Source organism: Chiloscyllium plagiosum, chromosome 16 (genome assembly GCF_004010195.1).
Source record: "Chiloscyllium plagiosum isolate BGI_BamShark_2017 chromosome 16, ASM401019v2, whole genome shotgun sequence".
In the NCBI taxonomy this organism is placed as follows: domain Eukaryota; kingdom Metazoa; phylum Chordata; class Chondrichthyes; order Orectolobiformes; family Hemiscylliidae; genus Chiloscyllium; species Chiloscyllium plagiosum.
This window is the reverse complement of record NC_057725.1, coordinates 11,646,712-11,672,527: the sequence shown is the minus strand read 5'-3', so window position 1 is coordinate 11,672,527 and position 25,816 is coordinate 11,646,712. Positions and strand designations below refer to the sequence as shown.

General features: G+C 40.5%; 1 protein-coding gene across 2 annotated transcripts in view; it reads right to left on the bottom strand.

Annotated features, from left to right (window-relative positions):
- The window catches only part of kif18a (kinesin family member 18A), a 106,632-nt gene that overhangs the window by 4,640 nt on the left and 76,176 nt on the right, over positions 1-25,816 (bottom strand). For both annotated transcript variants that reach the window (XM_043705435.1, XM_043705436.1), the window contains exons 13-17: positions 22,819-23,060; positions 20,957-21,046; positions 9,650-10,142; positions 7,383-7,481; positions 2,519-2,625 (exon numbers count right to left, since the gene is read on the bottom strand). In XM_043705435.1, the coding sequence (XP_043561370.1) occupies positions 2,519-2,625; positions 7,383-7,481; positions 9,650-10,142; positions 20,957-21,046; positions 22,819-23,060 (1,031 nt within the window). The remainder of the gene's footprint in view (positions 1-2,518; positions 2,626-7,382; positions 7,482-9,649; positions 10,143-20,956; positions 21,047-22,818; positions 23,061-25,816) is intronic.

Sequence of the window (25,816 nt, the reverse complement as noted above, 5' to 3'; positions counted from 1 at the left end):
ACAAGTTTGTAATTTTATACACTGAATGTTGACTTTTAAAGGCGGCTGTGCCTAGCTTTAATTATATAAAACACAAAACGGAAGTCACAAGCTTGGGACACTGCAGCAAATAACTCACCTCCTCACTCCCCAGAGCCTGTCCAATAACCACAACACACAAATCATAATTATGCTGGAATATTCACCAGTTGCCTGGTTGATCGCAGATCCAACAGCACTCATAAGAACTAGGAGCTGGAGTCGGCCCTTTGAGCCTTCCCTGCCATTCAATAAGATTATGGCTGATCTTAGTGGCCTCAACTCCACTTACTTACCCTCTCACCATAATCCTTAATGCCTTTACTGTTCAAAAGATAATCTATCTTAGCTTTAAAAACATTTACCGAGGAAGCCTAAATTACTTCACTGGGAAAGGAATTCCATAGATTCACCACCCTCTGGGTGAAGAAGTTCTCAATTCAGTCCTAAATCTACTGTCCCTAATTTTGAGGTTATGCCCTTTTGTCCTAGCTTCACCCACCAATGGAAACATTCTCTCTACTTCTATCCTGTCTATTCCATTCATAACTTTATATGTTTCTATAAGATTCCCTCCTCACTCTTCTACATTCCAATGAATATAATCCCAGTCTACTCAGTGTCTCCTTATAAGCCAACCCCCGTCAACTCCAGAATCCACCGAGTGAACCTCCTCTGCACTCCCCCTAGTGCCAGTACATCTTTTCTCAAATAAGGAGACCAAACTGCATGCAGTACTCCAGGTATGGCCTCACCAGCTGCAACATAACCTCCCTCCTTTTAAAGCCAACCCCTTTAGCTACAAAGGACAAAATTCTATTTGTCTTCTTAATTACCTGTTGTGCCTGCAGACCAACCTTCTGTGATGCATGGTCGAGGACACCCAGATCCCGCTGCACAGCAGCGTGCTGCAATTTCTTACAAGTAATAGTCCTTTTTATTGTTATTCCTACCAAAATGGATGGCTTCACATTCATTAGCATTGTATTCCAGCTGCCAGACCATTGCTCACTCACTCAAACTATATCACTTTGCAAAGTTTCATAGTTCTCTGAACACTTTGCCCTATCATTTATCTTAGAGTCATCTGCAAACTTTGACACACTAGATGCAGTCCCAAACTCCAAATTATCTATGTAAACTGTGAATAATTGCAGTCCCAAAACTGATCCAAGGCAATCACTGACTGTCAACCAGAAAAGCACTCATTTATCTCTACTCTTAGCTTCCTGTTCGTTGACGTTTTGCATTTTATCTAATACAGGAGCCTTTTGTGCAGCACCTTGTCAAATGCCTTTTGTAAATCTAGATACATTCACATCTACTGGATCCCTGTTGTCCACCGTGCGTAATGTCTTCATAGAATTCCAGAAGATTGGTTAAACATAATCTGCCCTTCATGAACCCATGGTGCACCTGCCCAAGGGAACAATTTCTAACTAGATGCCTTGCTATTTCTTCCTTGTTAATAGACTCAAGCATTTTCCCCCACTACAGAATTTAAGCTAACTGGTCTATAATTCCCCATCTTTTGCCTACCTCTTTTTTTTTTAAAAAAAAAGCAGTGGCATTACATTTGTTGTGTTCCAGTCTGCTGGAACTGCACCAGAGCCCAGTGAACTTTGGAAAATTACAAGTGCATTTGCGACTTCTCCAGTCATCTATTTTAGTACCTGGGATTCATTCCATCAGGGCCAGGAGACTTGTTTGCCCTTGGCTCCATTAGCCTGCCTAACACTACCTCTTTTGCGATAATGATTGTTTTCAGGTCCTCACCTACGTTCATCACTTTGCCAATTACTAGCATGTTATTCATGTCTGCCATTTTGAAGACAGATACAAAATACCTGTTCAATGCCTTGACCATTTCCTCATATTCCATGACTAAATCCCCCTTGTCATCCTCTAAAGGACCAATCTTTATTTTAGCCACACTTTTTGTTTAATATATTTATAGAAATGTTTGCTATCTCTTTTTATATTCTGAGCTAGTTTATTCTTGTAATCCATTTTACTTTTCTGAAGACTGATACCATCTAGGACAAAGCAACCTGCTTGATTGAAACCCTATTTGGTGCCTTAAATATTTGGTCTCTCTACCACTGATACACAATGGTAAAAGTGCTTACCATCTGCAAGATGCACTGCAGTAACTCACCAAGGCTCTTTAGACAACACCCTTCATACCTGTGACCTCGACCACCAAAAGGGATAAGGGCAGCAGATGTATGGGAACACTGCCACCTACAGGCTCACTTCCAAGCCATCAGTATCCTGACTTGGGACAATATTCCTATTTCATCACTGTCACAGCGCTAGAATCCTGGAACATCCTGCCTTATAGCACCATAGGTCTTCCTACATCCAAAGGATTGCAGCTTTTCAAGAAGGTAGCTCACCACTACCTTCTTACAGGCAATTAGCAATATTTCCTGATCTAGCCAGCTATGCCACATCCTAAAAATGAATAAATGAAACAAAAAATTGTATTACTACATACCTGGTAATAGCAATTGTGTAGGTTTATTGCCCATATAAGGTAGCAAATCCTGACGTAAATGCTTTTTTGCAAGAGGTTCCACATTGTCCTCTTCCTTACCCATGAAACTAAATGAAGAGAAGATTTGTAATATTTTAATGCACAACTCAGTAAAGAAACCCATACAAGAAAAATACAAATCAAAATAGCTAAGCTTTGACCTCATTTCAATTACAGATAATGAAATTGAAATGAGGTCAAAGCTTAGTTATTTTGATTTGCAACATTACAATTGGGCACATGAAACATTTAGTTTTAACTATAACCCAGTTCATTAACTTAAAACACTTAGGGTGCAAACTTGTATAGGGCTCCAAAACCTAGCTCGGCAATGAGTGGCTATTAAGTACCCATTGATTCCAAAGTTATCAGCACTAAAACCTTGTGCTGTCTGTTCATTTAGATGACTGCCAAATGATGGTAACAATTGCAAAGTGCACTCATTTTCAAATCCTACTGCATTACAAACTACAAAAGGTAATGACTTAATCAAAGAACGTAAAATCGTTGATTCGCCTACCTGATAGAATCAAGTTAACAGAAAACACGAACCAGGTCCCTACATTTACCAAAAAACTAACTGTTACAAATATATTCTAATCAAATGGAAACAGTTTTGAACTATTGACATAGGGCTCTACTAATTAAGATACTAATCTTTTTTAAAACCCTGACAGACATACAACGGAATTGACAGAGGAAAATATAATTTTATTGTTGGAAGGAAAAAATACAGGAAAACACAATCAATAGCGCCTATCTATAAGGTTCATTGAGATATTTCTTTTGCCTGTCAGGACTTTTCGTTCTTCAATTTCCCTTCTCCAGGATCTTTGCAGGAGGCTTAGAGTGATTGGTACACTAGCTACAAAGTTTCTCAGTTACTGGTTAAAGGGCAACAGCATACAGCAATCATTGGGAGGAAATAATTGGCTTTCATCAGGCTTCAAGTATTTTTATTGCAGAAGGAGACAATCTGCCCTTCGATAGTCCAAAGGCTTCTCCCTGTGTTGCTCATATTCACAAGTTGTTCAACGCTAATCAGAGCGTTATCGTCAGGCTGCTGACCGATAGCATTCACAATTGATCAGAAATGCACAAACCAAATCAAATTCCTGTTGCTAGCCAAATCTCAAGCTGCACACATACCCTGGTGCCAAAATGTCCATAATCATCTTACCCCATAATATTTGAAAATGAAGCATAAATACCACACAATGAATTTCAGGAAGTTGTGTTGAGAAGTGCCGTAATTTCTTCCACAGTGCTTGGTCTTTAAAGCTTTTCCATTTTTGACCACAATCAAAAATTCCAAAAATACAATGATATGGTCTTTACAGTGTTAAAGATTGTGAGAGACGAAGTTGGATGCAAACATGCTTTAATGGCAGCTTTTCCTATTTGAAAGGAGATGCACATGGAGGGAGAGGATAAATCTGGCATCCAGGAGGTCTCCTATCTAAACCTGGCAGCAATAGTGGGACCAGAGATTTGGCAAATCAAGTATCCTGGATACAGTGTCTCAAAAAGTTCAATGGTCTGATAAGGGTCGCCAATGTCAGAAAATATATGTCCAAATGCCGTATCCCACCAATTATATTACTGGTCTCAAATGTAAGACATAGGCGAAAGTGAGGACTGCAGATGCTGGAGATTAGAGTCAAGATTATGGAAAAGCATAGCAGGTCAGGCATCATCAGGATTCCTGATGAAGAGCTCCTGCCAGAAATGTTGAATTTCCTGTTCCTCGGATGCTGCCTGACCTCAATGTAAGACATCTCCATCACTAATCCTCTGTCAAAGATGAGCCATACCCAACATTCATAGCTACACTTCACTCACAATCAGCACTGCTGCAAGCTTCACACGAATGTCACATAGCTCCTAATATCTGTTGCTTAACAATGAATTTTCAATGACTTCTAGGGATTTTCAAACTTACTTTGCACTGTATGCTATCTTCTTAGTAAATTTCCTGTTTCAGCTTTTCAAATGACGCTCCAAGTTTTCTCTCTTCTCATTGTTTTCATTTTCTTAAACCCTTTATTATTTTCTAGCATCTTCTGAAAACTGTTCAGAGCAACTCCAACAAATAGCCAATATTGGCCTGGATTTTGTCATTGCAGAGAAAGTGGAGTTGATGTAGACGAACCTACTGAATGACCAGGCAGGTTTGGGGGAAATCACATTTCCATAAAAATGGCAGCATGAATAATAAGAGATAAATAGAAATATTTTCACAATAGCCAAAAAGTGAAATATGAAGTAATTTCAAGTTGTAACTGATTAAGAAAAAAAAAGAGTGGATATGCTGAGTATTGGGGGACACTTGAGCATGAAAATGAAAAATTATTAAACAATGAGATGATCAACTCTAGCAAGTAATTTACTATTTTTCATTCAAACTCAACTTCCATATGGAATAAGGAAGTAAAAGAAAAGTAAGGGTAAATCTCTGAGGAGTTGTCTTTATAGGCTAGCATGGAGCATATCAAAGCTGCGATGAAGTATTGATCATCCTCAGCTGACATCAACCAAGATGTTTGGTGAATGTTGCAAGTGGAAAAATAGCTTTCGTTCGATGTAGATAATTTCCATACAATCTTAAATGCACAGTTTATAGTGATGGGTAGAGTGAAGACTTTAATGCATCTTCTAAAATAAAGATAATATATTTATTTGTTCCAGGCAAAGCCAAAAATTGGGCTTGTGTCTTTTAGATGAGGGCAGTATCTATCCCAATGTTTTGAGAATGTCCTCTGGAGAGGATCTTCAAAAGGAGATATTCTCCAGTTGCCTCTTCTTGAGTACTAAGAAATTGAAACGGTTTGGAAATTTGGGGAGCAGTGCAATGTTCCCATAGACCTACATCATGTAACATCAAAGTAAATTCTTCATTCAAAGTTTGTGAGAAGATTTGTAGCTCGGGTGCTTGTTGTTGTGGTTCTGTTCGCCGAGCTAGGAATTTGTGTTGCAGACGTTTCGACCCTTGTCTAGGTGACATCCTCAGTGCTTGGGAGCCTCCTGTGAAGCGCTTCTGTGATCTTTCCTTCACCATTTGTAGTGGTTTGAATCTGCTGCTTCCGGTTGTCAGTTCCAGCTGTCCGTTGCAATGGTCGGTATATTGGGTCCAGGTCGATGTGCTTATTGATTGAATCTGTGGATGAGTGCCATGCCTCTAGGAATTCCCTGGCTGTTCTCTGCTTGGCTTGTCCTATAATAGTAGTGTTGTCCCATTCGAATTCATGTTGCTTGTCATCTGCGTGTGTGGCTACTAAGGATAGCTGGTCGTGTCGTTTCGTGGCAAGTTGGTGTTCATGGATGCGGATCGTTAGCTGTCTTCCGATTTGTCCTATGTAGTGTTTTGTGCAGTCCTTGTATGGGATTTTGTACACTACATTGGTTTTGCTCATGCTGGGTATCGGGTCCTTCGTTCTGGTGAGTTGTTGTCTGAGACTGGCTATTGGTCTGTGTGCTGTTAAGAGTCCTAGTGGTCGCAGTAGTCTGGCCGTACATCAAGAGCATTTCTGAACTGACAGCCACCATACATCAAGAGCATTTCCGAACTGACAGCCAGACTACTGCGACCACTAGGACTCATAACAGCACACAAACCAATAGCCACTCTCAGACAACAACTCACCAGAACGAAGGACCCGATACCCAGCATGAGCAAAACCAATGTAGTGTACAAAATCCCATGCAAGGACTGCACAAAGCACTACATAGGACGAACAGGAAGACAGCTAACGATCCGCATCCATGAACACCAACTAGCCACGAAACGACACGACCAGCTATCCTTAGTAGTCACACACGCAGATGACAAGCAACATGAATTCGACTGGGACAACACTACTATTATAGGACAAGCCAAACAGAGAACAGCCAGGGAATTCCGAGAGGCATGGCACTCATCTACAGATTCAATCAATAAGCACATCGACTTGGACCCAATATACCGACCACTGCAACGGACAGCTGGAACTGACAACCGGAAGCAGCAGATTCAAACCACTACAAATGGTGGAGGAAAGATCACAGAAGCGCTTCACAGGAGGCTCCCAAGCACTGAGGATGTCACCTAGACAGGGGACGAAAAGTCTGCAACACAAATTCCTAGCTTGGCGAACAGAACCACAATAAATTCTTCATTGCTATTAGTGCCTATGCTGCAGAGGAAGCTGGTTAGAATCTTGCATATGTCAGAATTGCAGTGGACGCTGTTTAGACGAAACAATCTGGTATACACATAACAGCCAAGAAAACCTAATGAAATGAATAATTATTCTACTCTCTCAGTGGCAACCTAATGCATTTTCTTTTCCATGGATTTTCCAAATCACAACCAGGTTACTATGAAGGTTCTGAACATAGCAACAAGCATATTGGTGAAAAATCAGAATATTCCACAACTGTTCTCTCCTTAGTAGCAAGTAATATCTTTTGAGATGCAGGACAAAATACCTTCTTGTCCACAATCAGGTTCAATTTATAGCAATGCTCACAATTTTTGCATTATACATCTATTAAAAACACAAGGAATACTTTACTAGCGCTATCTAAATCGGAGTACAAATTTCTAGACCTTGCACAGAATGGAAAATTTAACATAGATTGCACAAATCAAATTGTGGGAGATACTGGATTACCTACCTTAAGTACAGATTTACTCATCCTTTGGAAGGAGTTCATCATGTGTGCACAGTCAAGATATTCACGCGATCACCAAGTGCCAAGAATTTCCTACAGTCTACTCAAATTCAAAAATACCAGCGTGTGTTCAAGCTAACATGAAAACTCCGAACATAGTGCCTGTCTTTACCTTTCAGATCTCCTTTTCCTCCTGGCAGCAGATGTTAAAGCCATATAAGAAGGCTTGTTGTTTGTTCCATTTGAAGATAGCAATGATGGGAGACCCAACCTGCAGCAATAATTGTATAAGCAATTATATAATAAACAGAAATAAAGATGAACTTGCATTCAAGCAAATAAAGCCAAAGCATTTTACTCTGAAGTACATCATGTACTTTTTCTAAAAGTCAATAACAACCAGTTACAAAAGTAACCAAAAACACAAATTAATTTTAACAGGTAAAAAATAATCTGCTTAATTTAATTGCTTAAAACAAAAGCCGTTAAACATATAATTTTTCCACTATATTGGTACAGTCGCATTGCAATGTTCAAATATGATTTGTTTCCATGAAGGGATAATATATAATCTGAAATCAATTTATGCTTTTAACAGATCAGTTTAAATATATAACTGCATGCCTATCTGCTACTATCAGTACAGATATCAAAATAAATAAAGATTCATTTGTGCAGCCTCATAATTTACTTTTAAATTAGGTCTTTAAACAACAAACATATCTCTGTAGCTTGGCCTTCTTATGAAAGTCAAAAAGAGCAGAATTTTATGAAAATCAAATGAACATATGTAATGTCTTCCAGTGCTTCTCACATTTTATTCCTCATGAAATAATATATTTATATTATAGCCAATTAAAGCATCTTTAGGGGTCTTATCCTATATAACAAACCCTTGTTATCCTCAGGGAATAGGGACGTGCACTCCTGCAGACAACAAAGAAACAGATACCGCTTCAATATAACTTTCCTATCTACCACAAAGGACTGCACAATCAGACCAGATAAGTCAATAGAAAAAAAAATTAGATCTGGGGCCAATTTCAGATATGCAGAATCATTGATATAGTTACAGGCAAACAGCACGGAAACAGAACCTTCGAATCAGTAGAAAGCAAAGAGGCAGTGTATTGCAGCAAGTTACACAATATCATACCACAAAAACATTAATACCTATCTTGCTCTCCGAGTTTGACGACACTGCAGTAGCAAAATAAGATGATTTTCACAATCTGGTTCTTAAAACATAAGGCACTACATTTAAGACCAATTTCCTGACTGTCCTTTACATATATACAAAGCCACAAATGTGCACTGATAACTTTCTTCAGAAAACTGCCTCATTTTCCAGTCTTCCAGTAATCTTCACACTGAATTTAAAGTTGACATAAATTACCAATAATTGTACTATAGGTAATTAGCATTTTAGCTTCAATTATCAAAAAATTGATAATCTTACACATCAACAAAATACGTTAGGGCTATAATGTTTCTGCTTGGTCAACATACACAATTTTAGATTCTTTGTTATTTGACTTGATTAGATTCATTACAGTATGGAAACAGGCACTTCGGCCCAACAAGTCCACACTGATCCTTCGAAGAGTAACTATCCAGACCATTCCCCTCCCCTACACTATGGACAATTTTTGCACGGCCAATTTACCTGACCTGCACGTCTTTGGATTGTGGGAGGAAACCAGAACACCTGGAGGAAACCCACGGAGACACCGGGAAAACGTGCAAACTCCACACAGGCAGTCACCCGAGGAGGGAACCTAATCATTTAGTTAGTTGCAAAATTAATTATTATATGGTAATGTACACAAATTCACTTGAAGGAATTTCCCTGTTAAAGTCCAATAAACAAGTCCAAGTGACGAAATATTAAAAAAAAAATCACTGCTTCAAAAATAGCTGTTCTAATCAGGTTAGAGTCTTAGAAAAAAATTGCTCTTAAATATAGTTTTAATGTACTGGTGGGTCGAGGTACCTCGTGTGTTTGGGCTATTGCTAATTTAATTAATCCCAGCATAAGCCTTAAAACCTGAAATTAAATAGAATTTTTCACAGAATTATAACAATTACAGTTGTTGGTATTTCTGACAATACTTTCGGCACAAAATGAATTAATTAGATTAAAATACTGAACTGTAATCAAAGTTTTCAGTATTTGCAAAATTATTCTGAAGGATTTAGTGCTTATTGCATTAATGAAACATTAAAGACAGCACCCGTGCACAGAAATTACTGTACTTCAAATGTACAGACTGGTCTAATAGATCGTGAAGTAAATGCAGCTTAAACATGTTATGAATAAAATACTATAGTTGACATTTCTTTTACTTAACTCAATTAATACTAGAATCATGGGAATAGAGTGTATAGTAGCAATAGGAAAAATTTGAACCAAAACTTAACAGAGACTATAAAACAAACCTTTGCAGGATGGTTCTTTGATTCTTGGAGGGCTTGAATGATGCACTGTAACCACTGACTGTCTTGTTACAATTGGTTTTATTCACAAATGAGTGCTGAGTTCTTGATTGTGTGACAGATTGGCCATGTTCTTCGATATTGTATGTAATATTTACTGGATTCTCACTCACTCCAGAAACAGCATCTTCTGTGTCACTTAAATTATTGCTCTTATCTTTTCTATGACAATCTGCCTTTTGGAGTTCTAGCTTTGAGGTAGGCAGCTGACACTGAACCTGCACAATCTGTGACATTAAGGTCTCTGGTGTATAGTCTATAAATGCAAAGCCTTCTTTGGAGAAGCTATCATCTAGCTGATTAATACTGGAGCTTTGTGTAGCATATTTATCTGGATCGCTGCAAGTTAACAGTATTGGCTCTAGCTGCCGTCTGGAGGATTTATGAGTAGATACTCTGCCTTCTTTTCCCATTGGTGGTTGGTTTTCCTTAGATTCTATGGCAAGGCAAAATGTCAAGAAATAGAATTTGTCACAGATAAAATAAATACTGTCAAAAGCTAATAATATAATAAATTCACTTGTTGCACTACAAATTTTCCTAACAAAAAGATTTCAAATTCAATACTTTGTTGAACAGTGTATTTGGAAACATCACTGAAAAGACTCCTGGAAATATCAAGTCACACTTAATCTCTATAATTCAGTGCTTCCCAGAATTCTTTCCAATTTCAACACAAATTACTGTAGGCCCAGAACTTACAAAAGCAAAATAACAAAGTAACATTCAGTTTAGAATGATGATTGCATATTATAGGTAAATTCACATCACACAAATTTGAAAATCTGCATTTTTAAAGTACATTTTAAACAGTAAGTTTTAACCGAAAAAAATTTAAGTAGAAATTTAATGCATGAACCAAACATTCATTATATTGGCACTGGATAGAACTTATGCCACTGACTGGAAAAAAGGGAAAACTGAGATAAACAGGGAGAGGGATGGACTCATTGCCTGTGTGGGATGGGGTAGGGGGGAAGCCGTGACCCCATCGACCATCTGTGTGGTTGAAACTGGGGTTGATGATTTGAGAATTACCTTATAAATATGATGTCTGTATTAGATGCAATGAACTTTATATTTGTAATAATGTTGAAACCATTGGCACTGCCATCATTATTCCTCTGAAATTGATAGCAAGTTCTGGAGTCCACACAAGTGCGGTTAATTGGGAAAATTAAGAAGTTGCAACTCTTCTCCATAGGTGTTGTTGAAGACACTGAACCGATGAGACCGTCCACTTTAAATGCTATTAATCTTACTGTGAAAATCCTTAGAAATGTTACACTTTGTTGAATGAAGTAGAAGCAACTAAGTTGATAATCACATATTAAGGAGGTTAGGCAATTAGAGTGAGCCTTTGGAACTCTTCCTGAAGAGATGGTGCGAGCACAAGCTTTGAAGATTTTTAAGGCAGAGGGGAATATGGATGTGGATTTGAGATTATAATCAGATCATTTATGATATTAAATAGCAAAACAGGCATCGGGGAAGAATAGCCTTCTCTTGCTCCTTGTTTGAAAACTGGTAGAAAACCTGTAATTGTGGGAAAGATGCACACAAATTTGGAGGCAACAAAAGACATGCAGTGACTTTGGGGACATAACAGAAGTTCAAAATAGGATGCTAGATTGCAAATTTGAAGGAATTCTTTGAAGAAGGGACAAACAAATTTTAAAGAATGTTGCTGTGGTGAGTCGGAGGGGTCAGAGCAGGAACAACTGTCGCTGAAATGACAGTTTGCTTGGCATAAGATTAAAGTATGTCTCATCGCTAAGACAAGACGACAAAGAGCATTACAGGAGATAGAATAGCACCGAGAGGGGGAGGCAGGAGATCAGGATTAGAGCAGGGGGAAACCTTTGCGGTTGCCTCAAAGGTCAAGGGAAAGAGATATTCAGCAGAAATAGGTGAATGAATGGTCTGGACAAAAATGTCCATGAGCTCCTCCCACTTAAGTGTCAGAGGTGACATTAAGATGACAGCAGAGATTGGTTGAAGAGGATTTTTAACATCATGCTGTTGAATGTCCAGAGATCCCGTTAATGGTGAGAGATTCAAATTAACTTAAAGAAAAATTGAATCAATGCAATTGAATTTAAAGAAAATATTCAGATAATGAGGGTCTTGTGAGGCCTGAATCCCCAGGAATGGCTCAAATATCCTTTTGAGAAAATCAGTATAATTCCATGAATTCAATTTACTGGATTCAAGTGAGCCTGAGGAGTAGAAATGGCTGCCTGAATTGGGATGGGATGAAGAGAGGGAAGGAGAAAGAGACATAGCATTTAATTTGTCAAAATCTACACTAACACTAATTGGAGGGCTGCTTTTTCTGCAAAAGTAAATCCTAATGCCAAAATAAAAAGTAACATATTATAACAATTAAATGAAAGGATTACATTTTCCCAAAATTTGGCTGCATCAACTTTGAGGAGGTTCATTGAGCCAAAGTGACTTGGCCATGCAAATTTGCATTACTCACCTCATTAACTTATACACTCCACCTCCATAGCATTACTCTTACATATCTTGCAATTGACGAGGTAAAAAGGGCTTTATTAAGTTCATGGCATGCACCATATTTAAACTCCAACTATGTACAAGTACTGTCACAGTCTGGTGTGAGGTTGCCACCCAAGTCAGTGAAGAGCCCATGATTTGGAAGATGTGCAGTAGTGCTGCAAGACGGTGAATGACCATCTGCACCCAACAAGGGCATTTTCTCTTTGCTACCACACACTCATTAACTCTATCATCGCACCTACTTCCCAACAAGACTTATAGTCTACCACTTACGATATCGCACACAACATTTTCCCTCAAAGATTCATATCTGAATTGGAAGGGGATGAATATACCCACAGGGAGATTTGCTAGAGTTGCTTGGGAGGATTTAGTGAGGAAAGAGATCAATCTGAGACTAGTACAGTTGGGAAAAGGAGCAAGTCAAACAGTCAGGACTGGAAGAGAACAAGGTAGGACGATATTTATTTCAAAGCAAGAGGCCTAACAAGGAAGGCAGTTGAACTGAAGGCATGTTTAGGAACATGGAAGTGGGATATCCCAACAATTACAGACGTGACTCAGGGATAGACAGGATTGACAGCTTAATGTTGCAGGAAACAAATGCTATAGAAAGGGAGGGCAAGAGAGGAGGGGGAGTGGCGTTTTGATAAGGCATAGCATATGGCTGTATTTAGAGCGAATACTCCTGGGAATATGTCCAGGGACATTATTTGGGTGGAGCTGAGAAATAAGAAAAGGATGATCACCTTATTGGGATTACATTATAGACCCTCTATTAGTCAGCGGGAAATTGAGAAACAAATTTGGAAGGCGATCTCAGTTATCTGTAAGAATAGGTGGGTATAGAACACAGAAAAGGTACAGCACATAACAGGCCCTTCGGCCCATGATGCTGTGCTGAGGATTATTCCTAATCTAAAACAAAATGACCTAACCTAACCTACACATCCCTCAATTCACTGCTGTCCATGTGCATGTCCAGTAGTTGCTTAACCATCCCTAATGACTCTGCTTCCACCACCACCGCTGGCAATGCATTCCATGTATTCACAACTGTGTGTAAAGAACCTACCTCTGACATCTCCTCCATACCTTCTTCCGAATATCTCAAAACCAAGACCCCTCATGCCAGTCAATTCTGCCCTGGGGAAAAGTCTCTGGCTGTTGACTCGATCCATGCCTCTCATTACCTTGTATACCTTGATCAGGTCACCTCTCCTCCTCCTTCTCTCCAGAAAGAAAAGTCCAAGCTTAGTCAATCTCTCTTCGTAAAACAAGCCCTCCAGTCCAGGCAACATCCTGGTAAACCTTCTTTGCATCCTCTCCAAAGTCTGCGTATCTTTCCTATAATAGGGCGACCAGAACTGGACACAATATTCCAAGTGTGGTCTTGTAGAGCTGCAGCAAAACCTCGCTGCTCTTAAACTTGATGCCCTTGTTAATGAAAGCCAAAACACTATGCTTTCTTAACAACCCGATCCACTTGGGTGGCACTTTGAGGGATTTATGCACTTGCACACCAAGATCCCTCCGCACCTCCACACTGCCAAGAATCCTGTCTTTATTCATATATTCAGCATTCAAGTTCGACCTTCCAAAATGCATTACTTTGAATCTATCCAGGTTGAACTCCATTTGCCATTTCTCAGCCCAGCTCTGCATCCTCTCTATGTCGCGCTGCAGCCTGCAATAGCCCTTGATACTATCAACTGCACCTCCAACCTTTGTCATCGGCAAATTTACTAACCCACGCCTCAGCCTCCTCATCCATGTCATTTATAAAAACTACAAAAAGCAGAGGCCCATGTACAGAGCCCTGTGGGATCCCACTCACCACTGACCCCCAGGAAGAATACTTTCCATCTACAAACGCTCTCTGCCTTTTGGCAGCCAACCAATTCTGAATCCAGATAGCCAAATCCTCCCTGTATCCCACACCTCCTAACTTTATGAATGAGCATACCATGGGAAACCTTATTAAATGCCTTGCTGGAGTCCATATACACTATATCCACTGCTTGACCTTCACCGACCTGTCTCATCACCTCCACAAAGAACTCAATAAGATGTGAGACATGACCTGCCCCTCACAAAGCCATGCTGATTGCCTTTAATCACATGATGCTTTTCCAAATAGTCATAAATCTGATCCCTCAGAATTCTTTCTAAAACTTTGCTGACCACAGACGTAAGACTAACTGGTCTGCAATTGCCAGTACTTCCCTGCTCCACTTCTTGAAAAGAGGAACAACATTCGCTTCTCTCCAATCCTCTTACGACTCCTGTGGAGAGTGAAGAAGCACAGATCTTCACCAGCGGCTTAGCAATCTCCTTTCTTGCTTCCTGGAGCAGCTGAGGATAAATCTGGTCTGGCCCTAGGGACTTATCAATCTTAATGTTTGCCAGAATTTTCAGCACATCAACGTCGTCAATCTTGATCTGTTCAAGTCGGTTTCCCAGCTCATTAAAGTTCTCATTCACAACAAGGTCCCTTTCCTTCGTGAAAACTGAAGCGAAAAACTCATTTAGGGTTTCCCCTATCTTCTCAGGATCTATGCTATCCCTGATTGGGCCTACCTTCTCCCTGATCATTCCCTTATTCCTCATGTATGTGCAAAATGCCTTTGGGTTCTCCCTAATCCTTCCCGCCGAGCCTTTCTCGTGCCCTCTCCTCAGTCCATTTCTGAGCTCCTTTCTAGTAAGCCTGTAATCATCTAAAGTTGTGCTAGATGAAAGGCGTTTGCCCGAAACGTTGATTTTCCTGCTCCTCGGATGCTGTGCTTTTCCAGCACCACTCTAATCTAAACTCTGGTTTTCGGCATCGCAGTCCTCACTTTCACCTAAAGTTGTGCGAGATCCTTGCTTCCTCCACCTTAAGCTGCCTTCTTCCTTTTGATGAGAAGCTCCTCTGTTCTCGTCATCCAAGGCTCCTTAATCTTACCCCTTCTTGCCTGTCTCAGAGGAACAAAGTTTTGCATCACTCGCAACAACTGCTCCTTAAACTGGTCTTCATATGTCTGTTCTGCCCCTTCTTTGGAACAATTGCTCCCAAGCTGCACTTCCTAACTCATTTGATAGCATCATATTTTCCTTTTCCCCCAGTTAAATATCTTCCCTTGATAACTGCTCATTTTCCTCTCCAAGGTTATGGTAAATGTGAGGCAGTTGTGGTCACTGTCAAAGTGTTTGCCCACCGCGAGATTGGAGACCTGTCCCGGCTCATTGCAGAGCACCAAATCCAAAATGGCCTCTCCCCTTGTTGGTCTGTCTACATACTGAGTAAGGAAACCTTCCTGAACACACCTGACAAAAATGGCTCCATCCAAACCATCTGCATTAAGGAGTAATTAATATTGTCAATATTGGGAAAGTTGAAGTCACCCATAACAACAACCTTGCTATATCTGCATTTTTTCAAAATCTGCCTGCCTAGGAGTTCTTCAATCTCTCTACTATTAGAGGGTCTGTAGAAACCCCCCAATGAGGTAGCTGCTCCCTTGCTGTTCCTAACTTCCATCTGTACTGACTCAGTAGACAAACCTGCCTTGACAACCTTCGTTTTTGCAGCTGTGATGCACTCTCTGATCAGCAATGCTATACCCCCTCCTCTTACTCCACCCTCCCTGTACTTTCTAAACATTCTAAACCCTCGAACATCTAGCAACCATTCCTGCCCCTGTGAAACCCACGTCTTCATTATGGCCACAATATTATAGTCCCAAGTACTGATCCGTGCTCTAAGTTCATCACTCTTATTCCTGACACTCCTTGCATTAAAGCAGACACACTTTAACCGATCCCTTTGTTCCATCACATGAATGACCTTCCCGATAGATTCACTACATCCTGTCAATGCCCCATATCTAACTACCCCCCTCTCAGATATGTAGCTCTGGTTCCCTCCCCACTGCCAAACTAGTTTAAACCCTCCCGAACCACACGAGCAAATCTCCCACCCAGGACATTTGTGCCCCTCCAGTTCAGGTGCAACCCGTCCCTTCATATACAGGTCCCGCCTTCCCCAGAAGGCATCCCAATGGTCTAAATATCTGAAGCCCTCCCTCCTGCACCAGGTGCACAGCCACGTGTTAAGCTGCACTTGCTGCCTGGTCCTCACCTCACTATCTCGTGGCACTGGTAGCAAACCTAAAGAAATTGAGAGTTTGGTTAAGAAAAAGAAGGAAGCATATGTCAGGTATAGATAGCAGAGATCGAGTGAATCCTTATAAGAGTATAAAGGCAGTAGGAGTATACTTAAGAGAGAAATCAGGAGGGCAAAAAGGGGACATGAGATAGCTTTGGCAAATAGGATTAAGGAGAATCCAAAGGGATTTTATAAATACATTAAGGATAAAAGTGCAACTAGGGAAGAGAATAGGGCCCCCTCAATGATCAGTAAGGTAGCCTATGTGTGGAGCTGCAACAGATGGGGAGGATACTAAATGAGTATTTTGCATCAGTGTTGACTGTGAAGCAGAACATAGGAGATTGGGGAAATAGATGGTGACATCTTGAGAAATGTCCTTATTATAGAGGTGGTGGTGCTGGATGTCTTGAAACGAATAAAAGTGGATAAACCCCCATGACCTGATTAGGTGTACCCAAGGGCTCTATGAGAAGCTAGGGAAGTGATTACTGAGCCGCTTGCTGAGATATTTGGATCATCGATAGTCACAAGTGAGATGCCAGGCGACTTGAGGTTGGCTCACGTATTGCCACTATTTAAGAAAGGTTGTAAGGAAAAGCTGGGGAACTATAGACAGGTGAGCCTGACATCGGTGGTGGGCAAGTTGTTGAAGGAAATCCTGAGGGATATACCTTGCCAGTGTTTGTAAATGAGTTGGAAAGGGAGTTAGGGGAATAGACACTGGAAACAATGTGGACACGTGGAATGAAAAGTTTTCTAATTTAAAAGGTGAGCACCGGCAGGCACTTACTAGTCCAAAATTATGGGAGGTGATGGCCTAGTGGTATTATCGCTGGACTGTTAATCCAAAGACCCAGGTAATGTGTTGGGGACCGGGTTTGAATCCCTCCACAACAGATGGTGGAATTTGAATTTAACAACAATCTGTAATTAAGAGTCTAACGGTGACCATGAAACAACAGAGGGGAAAAAAAAAAGTGTCCCTTAATGTCCCTTAGGAAGGACAACTGCAATCCTTTCCTAGCCTGGCTTGTCCAACATTTGACTCTAGACTCACGGCAATGTAGTTAAATCTTAACAATTAAGGATGGCCAATAAATCCTTGCCTGGCCAGATATGCCCACATCCCATGAAAGAAATACGAAAAAGGCTGGTTTTCCAAATTTCTTTTTAAAATCCTAAAAGTGGGCAAGTGAGAAAACAGAGAATTGTAGACCAGTTAGTCTCACATCAGCAGCAAGGAAAACGTTAGATTCTAATATAAAGCATGGGATAAAAAGAGACCTGGTTGTTAACGATCTGATAGGACATGTTATCGCATGGTTTTGTGAATGGAAACTTGGATTTTCTTTAAAAATGTACCAACAACGTTGATCAAGGAGAGCCAATGGAGGTAGTACACTTAAATTTTCAGAAGTCCTTTGCTAGTATTTGGCAGGAGGCTAATTAGAAGAATTAAACCAGACGGGAGGCAGGTAATTAATTGTCATTGATTAAGGATTGGCTAACAGACAGAAAACAATAGGAATAAATGGATTGTTCTCATGCTGGATGTTTGTCACTCGTGGAGTACAAGGGTCCCAGCTGTCTTTGCCACCATAACTTTGTATACGTTGCTCTGCTCAATCACCCTCTGCTCTTTGTATGTTGTGATCTGCCTGTACTACACACAAAACAACTTTTTACTGTACCTAGGTATATGTGAAAATAATAAATTAAATCAAATATATATATCAATGATTTGGAGGTCAGGACTAAATACAAATGTCACTTGACCCAAAACATTAACTCTGATTTCTCTCCATTGCTACTGCCAGACCTGCTGAGCTTTTTGAGCTATTTCTATTTTTGTTTAGGACTAAATAGGATATGTACAAATTTGCAGATGGTTAAAAGCGAAGTGAGAATGTGTGTTGTGAGGAAGATATAAAACATATAAAAAAAAATGAGCAGGCCTAATAATTGGGCCAGAACTTGGCAGATGGAATTTAAGAGGGAAATATGTGAGATTACCACTTTGTGAGGTGAAACAGATTGGCAGAGTATTTCTTAAATAGTAAGAGGTTGGAAAGCCGAGATGTACAAAGAGACTTAGGTGTCCTTGTTGATAAGTCACTGAAAGCCAATATGTAGCAAGCTATTAGGAAGGCGAATGGAACATTAGCTTTTACTGCAAAAAGATTTCCGTACAAGAGTCATGAAGTCTTACTTCAAAAGGTACAGGAACTTGGTTAGACCGCACCTGGTAGACGTTTGGTCTCACCTTCTCTCTCTCAAAGATTTTATTGCCAGAGGGGGAGTGTAAAGAAAGTTCATGAGACTTGTCCCTGGGATGGAAGGTGACGTGGGGGGGGGGGGAGACTGTCTCAGGAACAAAGATTAAGCAAAGAGAGATTGCACAATTGGGTATTTTCTAGTAAATTGAAAGTGATCACCCTATTTATCCTTTTCGCTCGAACACTCCAGATCGGTTCAGGTGGAGACCGTCCCATTGGTACAGATTCTCCTTTTCCAAAACGGATGCCAATGCCCCATGAAATGGAACCCCTCTTTCCCACTCCATTCCTTTAGCCACGCATTCACTTCCCTAATTTTCTTGAATCTAAGCCAATTTGCATATGGCTCAGGTAGTAATCCGGAGATTATGATCCTTGAGAACCTGTTCCTTAATTTCGCTCCCAGTGCTTGGTAATCCCCAAACAGGTCCTCCATCCTACCCTTGTCAATGTTGTCAATCCCAACTTGGACCACAACAACTGGATCCTCACCCTCCCATTCCAGCATCCTTTCAAGCCGGTCAACACCCTGGTACTGGGCAGGCAACACACCACGTGGGACTCCCTATCCGGCTTGCGAACAACACTATCTGTCTCCTAATGATCGGGGTCCCTATAACTACCACTTGTCTTTTTGCTCACCCCTCTTGAATGGCCTTCCATACCATGGTGCCATGGTCAGTTGTCTCATCCACCCCGCAGCCCTTTTCCTCATCCAGACAGGGAGCAAGAATCTCATACCTAATGGAAAAGGTTAAAAGCGGAGGCTCCTCTACTCCTGAACTCAGAATCCCCTACTTGCCTCAATGGATGCATGCAATTATACATGGATAAAGGATTGATTAACTGACAGAAAGCAGAGAGCAGGGATACATCCGTCATTTTCAGGTTGACAAACTATAACCAGTGTAGTACCACAGAGATCAATGCTACGTCAACTATGTACTAATTGTATCAATTGTATAAATGAAGGATAGCTGTATTTGCTGATGACACCAAGATGGGTAGGAATGCAAGTTGACAGAGGAGGTGGAGAGTCTGCAAAGGGACAGAGAGGGGTTAAGCCAATTTTGGTGAATGGGGATTAATTTAAATTTGTCCTTTTGGCAGGAATAAAAGGAAAAGCAGCATGTGATTTAAATGGAGCAAGGCTGTAGAACTTGGTGGTAGAGAGGGATCAGAGTGCCCTTGTACAAGAATCACACAATGCTTATATGCAGGTCTAACAAGTGATGATGAAAACAAATAGAACAACAATAAACTCAACTTGCCATAGAAATATAGTCACTACAAGAGCAGGTAAGGACATCGGCATACTGCGTTGAGTAACACCTCCTGACTCCCATAAACCTGTCTACCATCTACAAGGCACAAGTTGTAAGTGTGATAGAATACTTCCCACTTTATCCAGGAGAAAACATCTCATGCATAAGCATCCACTCCCTGCACCATCAACACTCAGCAGCAGCAGTGTGGACCATCTACAAGATGGACTACAGAAATTAATAAAGGATCCTTAGACAGCACCTTCCAAATCCATGACCACTACCATCTAGAAGGATAAGAGCAGAGGTACACGGGAACACTACCACCTTCAAGTTCCCCTCCAAGCCACTCACCATCCAGACTTAGGAATATATTGCCATTTCTTCATTGTCGCTAGCTCAAAATCCTGGAATTCTCTTCCTAAGGGCACTGCGGGTCTACCCACAAAATGTGGACTGCAGCAGTTCAAGAAGGCTGCTCACCACTACCCTCTTAAGGACAATAAATACTGGCCAGCCAGTAATGCCTATGTCCCACAAGTGTACAGAAAAAAAAAAACTTAATAGAAAGAAACTTTTGTATCTGTGCACCTGAATAGCTCCATTTGTTGAATGGAACTTCTGCTCTGGCCCAGCTTTAAAACTGATTAGGAGCTGATTAACTGCAAAAAAAAAACTATTATCAGCTGAACTCAACAGTTGGTTATTTTAGAGTTGAGCAACTCCAGATTACTACACAGCTAATCCAAACAACAGCCACAGTGTGTCATTGGAAATGACCCAGGGCACAGGGTCATGGTCTAGCCCAGGCATGCTGACCTAGAGTTTAAAAATCCATTGCACATGATGAAAATTGAACAAACCCAATTTTGATTTTCTTAAATTATGAGCAGATTCATTATTAAATTATCAACTATAAGCAGACTGTAATGTAGCTAATGCAAACAGAAAGCTTATTTGAATCACATTGATATGATATGTTGGCACATTAACAATGTGCACTCTTGAATGCTTTGGTAAATGTTCTACTTACCTCTTGATGACGTCAATTGAACAGGAGATTTGCCATTTTTGACTTTTTCAGCTGTTACCTGTAAACGTCTGGAAGGACTTCCTTCTGAACCTAAATATATTCAGAAACAAAATGACATGGAGGTAGGACATGACTGATTGATATAATTAATGTACATAAAATGATGTTTATAGATGAGAAGCCACACACACTTTTGACCTTTCGTATTAACTGGAATAGTGAAATCCCATTGAATATACAACTTTATCAAATAAGGTTCTTTTAGTCTAGCTACTTTCCTGAAATGTTTTGAGGGGGTCCAGACTGGTCTGTAATGAAAGGTAATCTTGACAGTATAGGGAGAGCTAGCTAAGGTACGCTAGGTTAAGAACTAGGACAAGATTAGAGTGGTGTTGGAAAAGAACAGCAGGTCAGGCAGCATCCAAGGACCAGGAAAATCCATGTTTTGGGCAAAAGAACTAGGACAGTCGAGTTGCAGTGGCAGCCTTTTAATTAGATTCTTAGTAACTCTAAACCACAATTATCCCAGTGAGAAAGGCAGTGCCTTTGTGGAGGATGCATCATCTGTAGCTAAACAAGAAAATTATGAATGGCATTATATTGAAGCAGAGTGATATTCAATTGAAGTAGTAAATTAAGATTGAGCAGACTTTTAGAAGCAGCAAATAATGAATACAAAGATAATAAAGAGGCAGAAAGCATGGTAAGTGAGAAAGTTAGCTATTAATATAAAACACAAAGTAAGAGTTTCTAAAAGTATTTGATTAGGAAAAGAGTAACTACAGCGAGCACTGGGCCTCTCGAGTCGGTCTGGGGATCGGATAGTGGAAAACAAAGAAATCGAGGAAGCTTTAAGCAATTTTCGTTTTGTCTATGTGGTAGAAGTCTTAGAAAACTTCCCAGAGATAATAGAAATGCAAGGGAATAATGGAGAGAGGAACACAATGTAATCACTATCATCAAGAAAAGGCATTAGAAAAACTATTGAACCTAAAGCCTGATAGTCCCCAGGACCAGAGAGCCTGTATCCTATGGTCTTAAAAGAAGTGGCTGTACAGATAGTCAATGCAATGGTTATATTCCTCTAAAGTTGTTTAAATTCTGGAATGATCCAGTGGTTTGGAAAATAAAAAGTGTATCTCCATTATTCAAGAAAGGAAGGTGGCAGAAAGAAGGAAACTATGGGCCAGTCAGCCTAAGGACCTTCAGGCGGAAGGTGCGAGAGTACATTATGATCATGATTTAATCAGGCATAGGCAACATTGCTCTGTGATAGGAAAATCGTGTGCAACTAATTGATTAGAGACATTTGACAAAATTTTGCCTCAGTTTTTACTATAGAGAAAGAAATGGAGTTCAGAGAATGCAGAGAAATAAACTTTGATATTTTAAAAAAACAGTTCACGTTACAGAAGAGGAAGTTTGGGAGATTTTAGAGAAAATAAAGGTGGATTAATCTCTGGGACCTGATCTAATGTCTAAGGGCAAAAAGGAAAATGGAAATGAGACCAAAACCAGATCAGCCACATTCTTATTGAATGGTGGAGAAGGCTTGAAAGGTAAAATCAGCTTGCCCTGCTCCTTATTCCTCTCTGTTTCTATAATAGAATTGTTTTGGCCACAAATTCAGAAATAGTAAGATTAAGCCTTTTTGGATACAGCCCAGTTAGACTAGATTGAGAAAAAAATCATATATCTGTTTGTACTATTCTGATCTTTGTGTAAAAGCATTTTTCTGCATCTGTAAAGGTGAAGTATCCTTTCCAACAGCAAACTACAAAATGGTTAGAAATGCATCATCTGCAATTATGCAATCGTTCATCTTTCCAGCTGAGTGAAATACACTGCATTAGTTTACATACTGCATGGTGTTGCCTGGCAATAGGTGAGCTGGGAGTAATTCATGATGGAGGAAATGTTTAGCTGCTCATCAGGTATAGTTTCTGGTAATTCCATCATCTGATCTTCCCATGCAATCCCTTTCTCCTGATGAATTAATTGTTCCATTTCCACAAATACACCCATGGTAGCTGCTGAAGCAAGTCCAGCTTCTTTCGAAGTTTGATACAGTTGGCAGAATGCAGGAAGTAAACTCTTTATAAGTCTGTGAAGAGAAAGCAACAAATAATTATTGTGTCAGGACTAACTATACAAATCATATAAAATTATAGTCACACAAACGTACACATTTTTCTTTTTGCCTTAAATTACCAAGAGGAATTTTCCTTTCTTCATGTAACAAATTCTTGTTAGTGCCATAGAGTCATACAGCATGGACACAGGCCCTTTGGTTCCTTCTAAATCTTTCCCCTCTCACCTTCAATCTATGCCCTTTAGTTCTGGACTCCCCTACACTTGGAAAAAGACTTTAGCTATTTACCTCATCTATGCCTCTCATGATCTTATAAACTTCTATAAGGTCACCCCTAAGTCTCCAACGCTTCAGGGAAAAAAAGTCTCAACCTCTCCTTTTCGCTTTGAACTCTCTAGTCCCAACAACATCCTTGTAAATTCTTCCTTGACCTTTTATAGTTTAACAACATCCTTCAGGATGATCAGAATTGCATGCAGTATTCTAAAAGTGGCCTCACTAATGTTTTGTACAGCTTCAACAAGATGTCCCAACTCCCATATTCAATGCTCTGACCAATTAAGGTAAGCACGTCAAATGCCTTCTTCACCATCCCAGCAGACAGGCAGGAGGCCGGAAGAACACAGCAAGCCAGGTAGCATCAGGAGGTGGAGAAGTCGATGCTTTGGGTGTAATCCTTAGGAGGGTTACACCTGAAACGTCGACTTCTCCACTTCTTGATACTGCGTGGCTTGCTGTTTTCTTCTGGCCTTCGGCTTGTCTACTTTGGATTTCAGCATCTGCAGTTTTTTTTGTCTACTTCACCACCCTATCTACTTGCACTGCCAATTTCAAGGAACTATGGATCTTACATCCCTTGGTCCCTCTGTTCAACAAAACTCCCCATGGCCTTAACATTAACTGCATAAGCCCTACCCTGGCTTGCCTAACCAAAATGCAACATCTCATATTTATCTAAATTAAACTTTACTTACCACTTCTTGATCCATTTGATCAAGATCGTAGATAACATCCTTCACAGTCCACTATATCACCAATTTTGATGTAATCTGCAAATTTACTAATCATACTTCCTATATTGTCAATTAGATCAAAAATTTGGATGAGAAACAACAGTGGACCTAGAACTGATTCTTGTGGCACATTACTAGTCACTGGCCTCCAGTCTGAATAACAAGTCTAGCCCCACCCTCTGTTTCCTATCATCAAGCTAATTGGCTCTCTCCCTGGATGGAAAAAGTGAGGTCTGCAGATGCTGGAGATCAGAGCCGGAGATGTGTTGCTGGAAAAGCGCAGCAGGTCAGGCAGCATCCAGGGAACAGGAGAATCGACGTTTTGGGCATAAGCCCTTCTTCAGGAAGAAGGGTTTTTGCCCGAAACGTCGATTCTCCTGTTCCCTGGATGCTGCCTGACCTGCTGCGCTTTTCCAGCAACACATCTCCAGCTCTCTCCCTGGATCCCATGTGATCTAAACTTATTGACCAGTCTACCATACAGGACATCATTGAAGGCCTTCCTCAACTCCATTAGACAATGTCTATAGTTCTGCCTTCATCAATCTTTGTGGTGACCGCTCAAAAAATTCAATCAAATTTGAGATATGATTGCCCAAGCACAAAGCCATGCTGACTATCCCTAATCGGTCCTTGTCTTTCCAAATGTATGCAGATCCTGTCCCTCAGAATCTCCTCCAACAACCTCCCTACCACTGACGTGGTCGATAGTTCCCTGGCTTTTCCTTTCAGCGTTTTTGTTTCTATTAATGGCGAGCTCTTCCATATTTGATCATGAAAGATTTGTCCACCAGTCTTATATTTTGTGACTTATGTATGGAGAGAGACTGGATCAATTAGGACTCTTTTCACTGGAGTTTAGAGCACTAAGGCAAGTGGGGGAGGGGGGGGGGGGCGGTGGTGGAATCTCAAAATCGTCAAAATTCTAACAGGACTACTGGTAAATGAAGGAAGTATGTTCCTGATGACTAGGAGCCCAGAACCAAGGATCACAGTCTCAGGATATGGAGAAGAACATTTAGGAGTGAGGTAAGGGGAAATTCCTTCACCTAGAGTACAGTGAGTTTATGGAATTCTCTGCCACAGAAAGCGGTTGAAAATAAAACACTAAATGTTTTCAAGAGTCATCTGTTATCGTTCTTAAGGTGAAAGAGATCTAAAGGTATGGGGAGAAAGCAAGGACAGAGTACTGAGTTTGATGATCAGCCATGATCAGACTGAATGGCATAACTGGCTTGAAGGGTCAAATGGCCTACTCTCTTGCTCTTATTTTCCATGTTTCTTTGGAAGGTTATGGTACTTAACCACATGGCTAATATAGTATGTCAGGATTAAGCTACAATGGAGTAGACCAGAACACTAGGTTTTTTTCCTAATTTGGCAGTAGTTGCCATCAAATATCACAAAACGCCCAATGATTTGAAATTAAATTCTTGTCTGAAATATTCAAACTTTTCCCCATCTGAACAAAGTTGAGTGTTGTAAATTGGGCAGTAACATACATGATACACAGAAATCTGAAAATGTGTTGCTGGAAAAGCGCAGCAGGTCAGGCAGCATCCAAGGAGCAGGAGAATTGACGTTTCGGGCATGAGCCCTTCTTCAGGAATGAGGAAAGTGTGTCCAGCAGGCTAAGATAAAAGGTAGGGAGGAGGGACTTGGGGGAGGGGCGTTGGAAATGCGATAGGTGGAAGGAGGTCAAGGTGAGGGTGATAGGGCAGAGTGGGTGGGGGCGGAGAGGTCAGGAAGAAGATT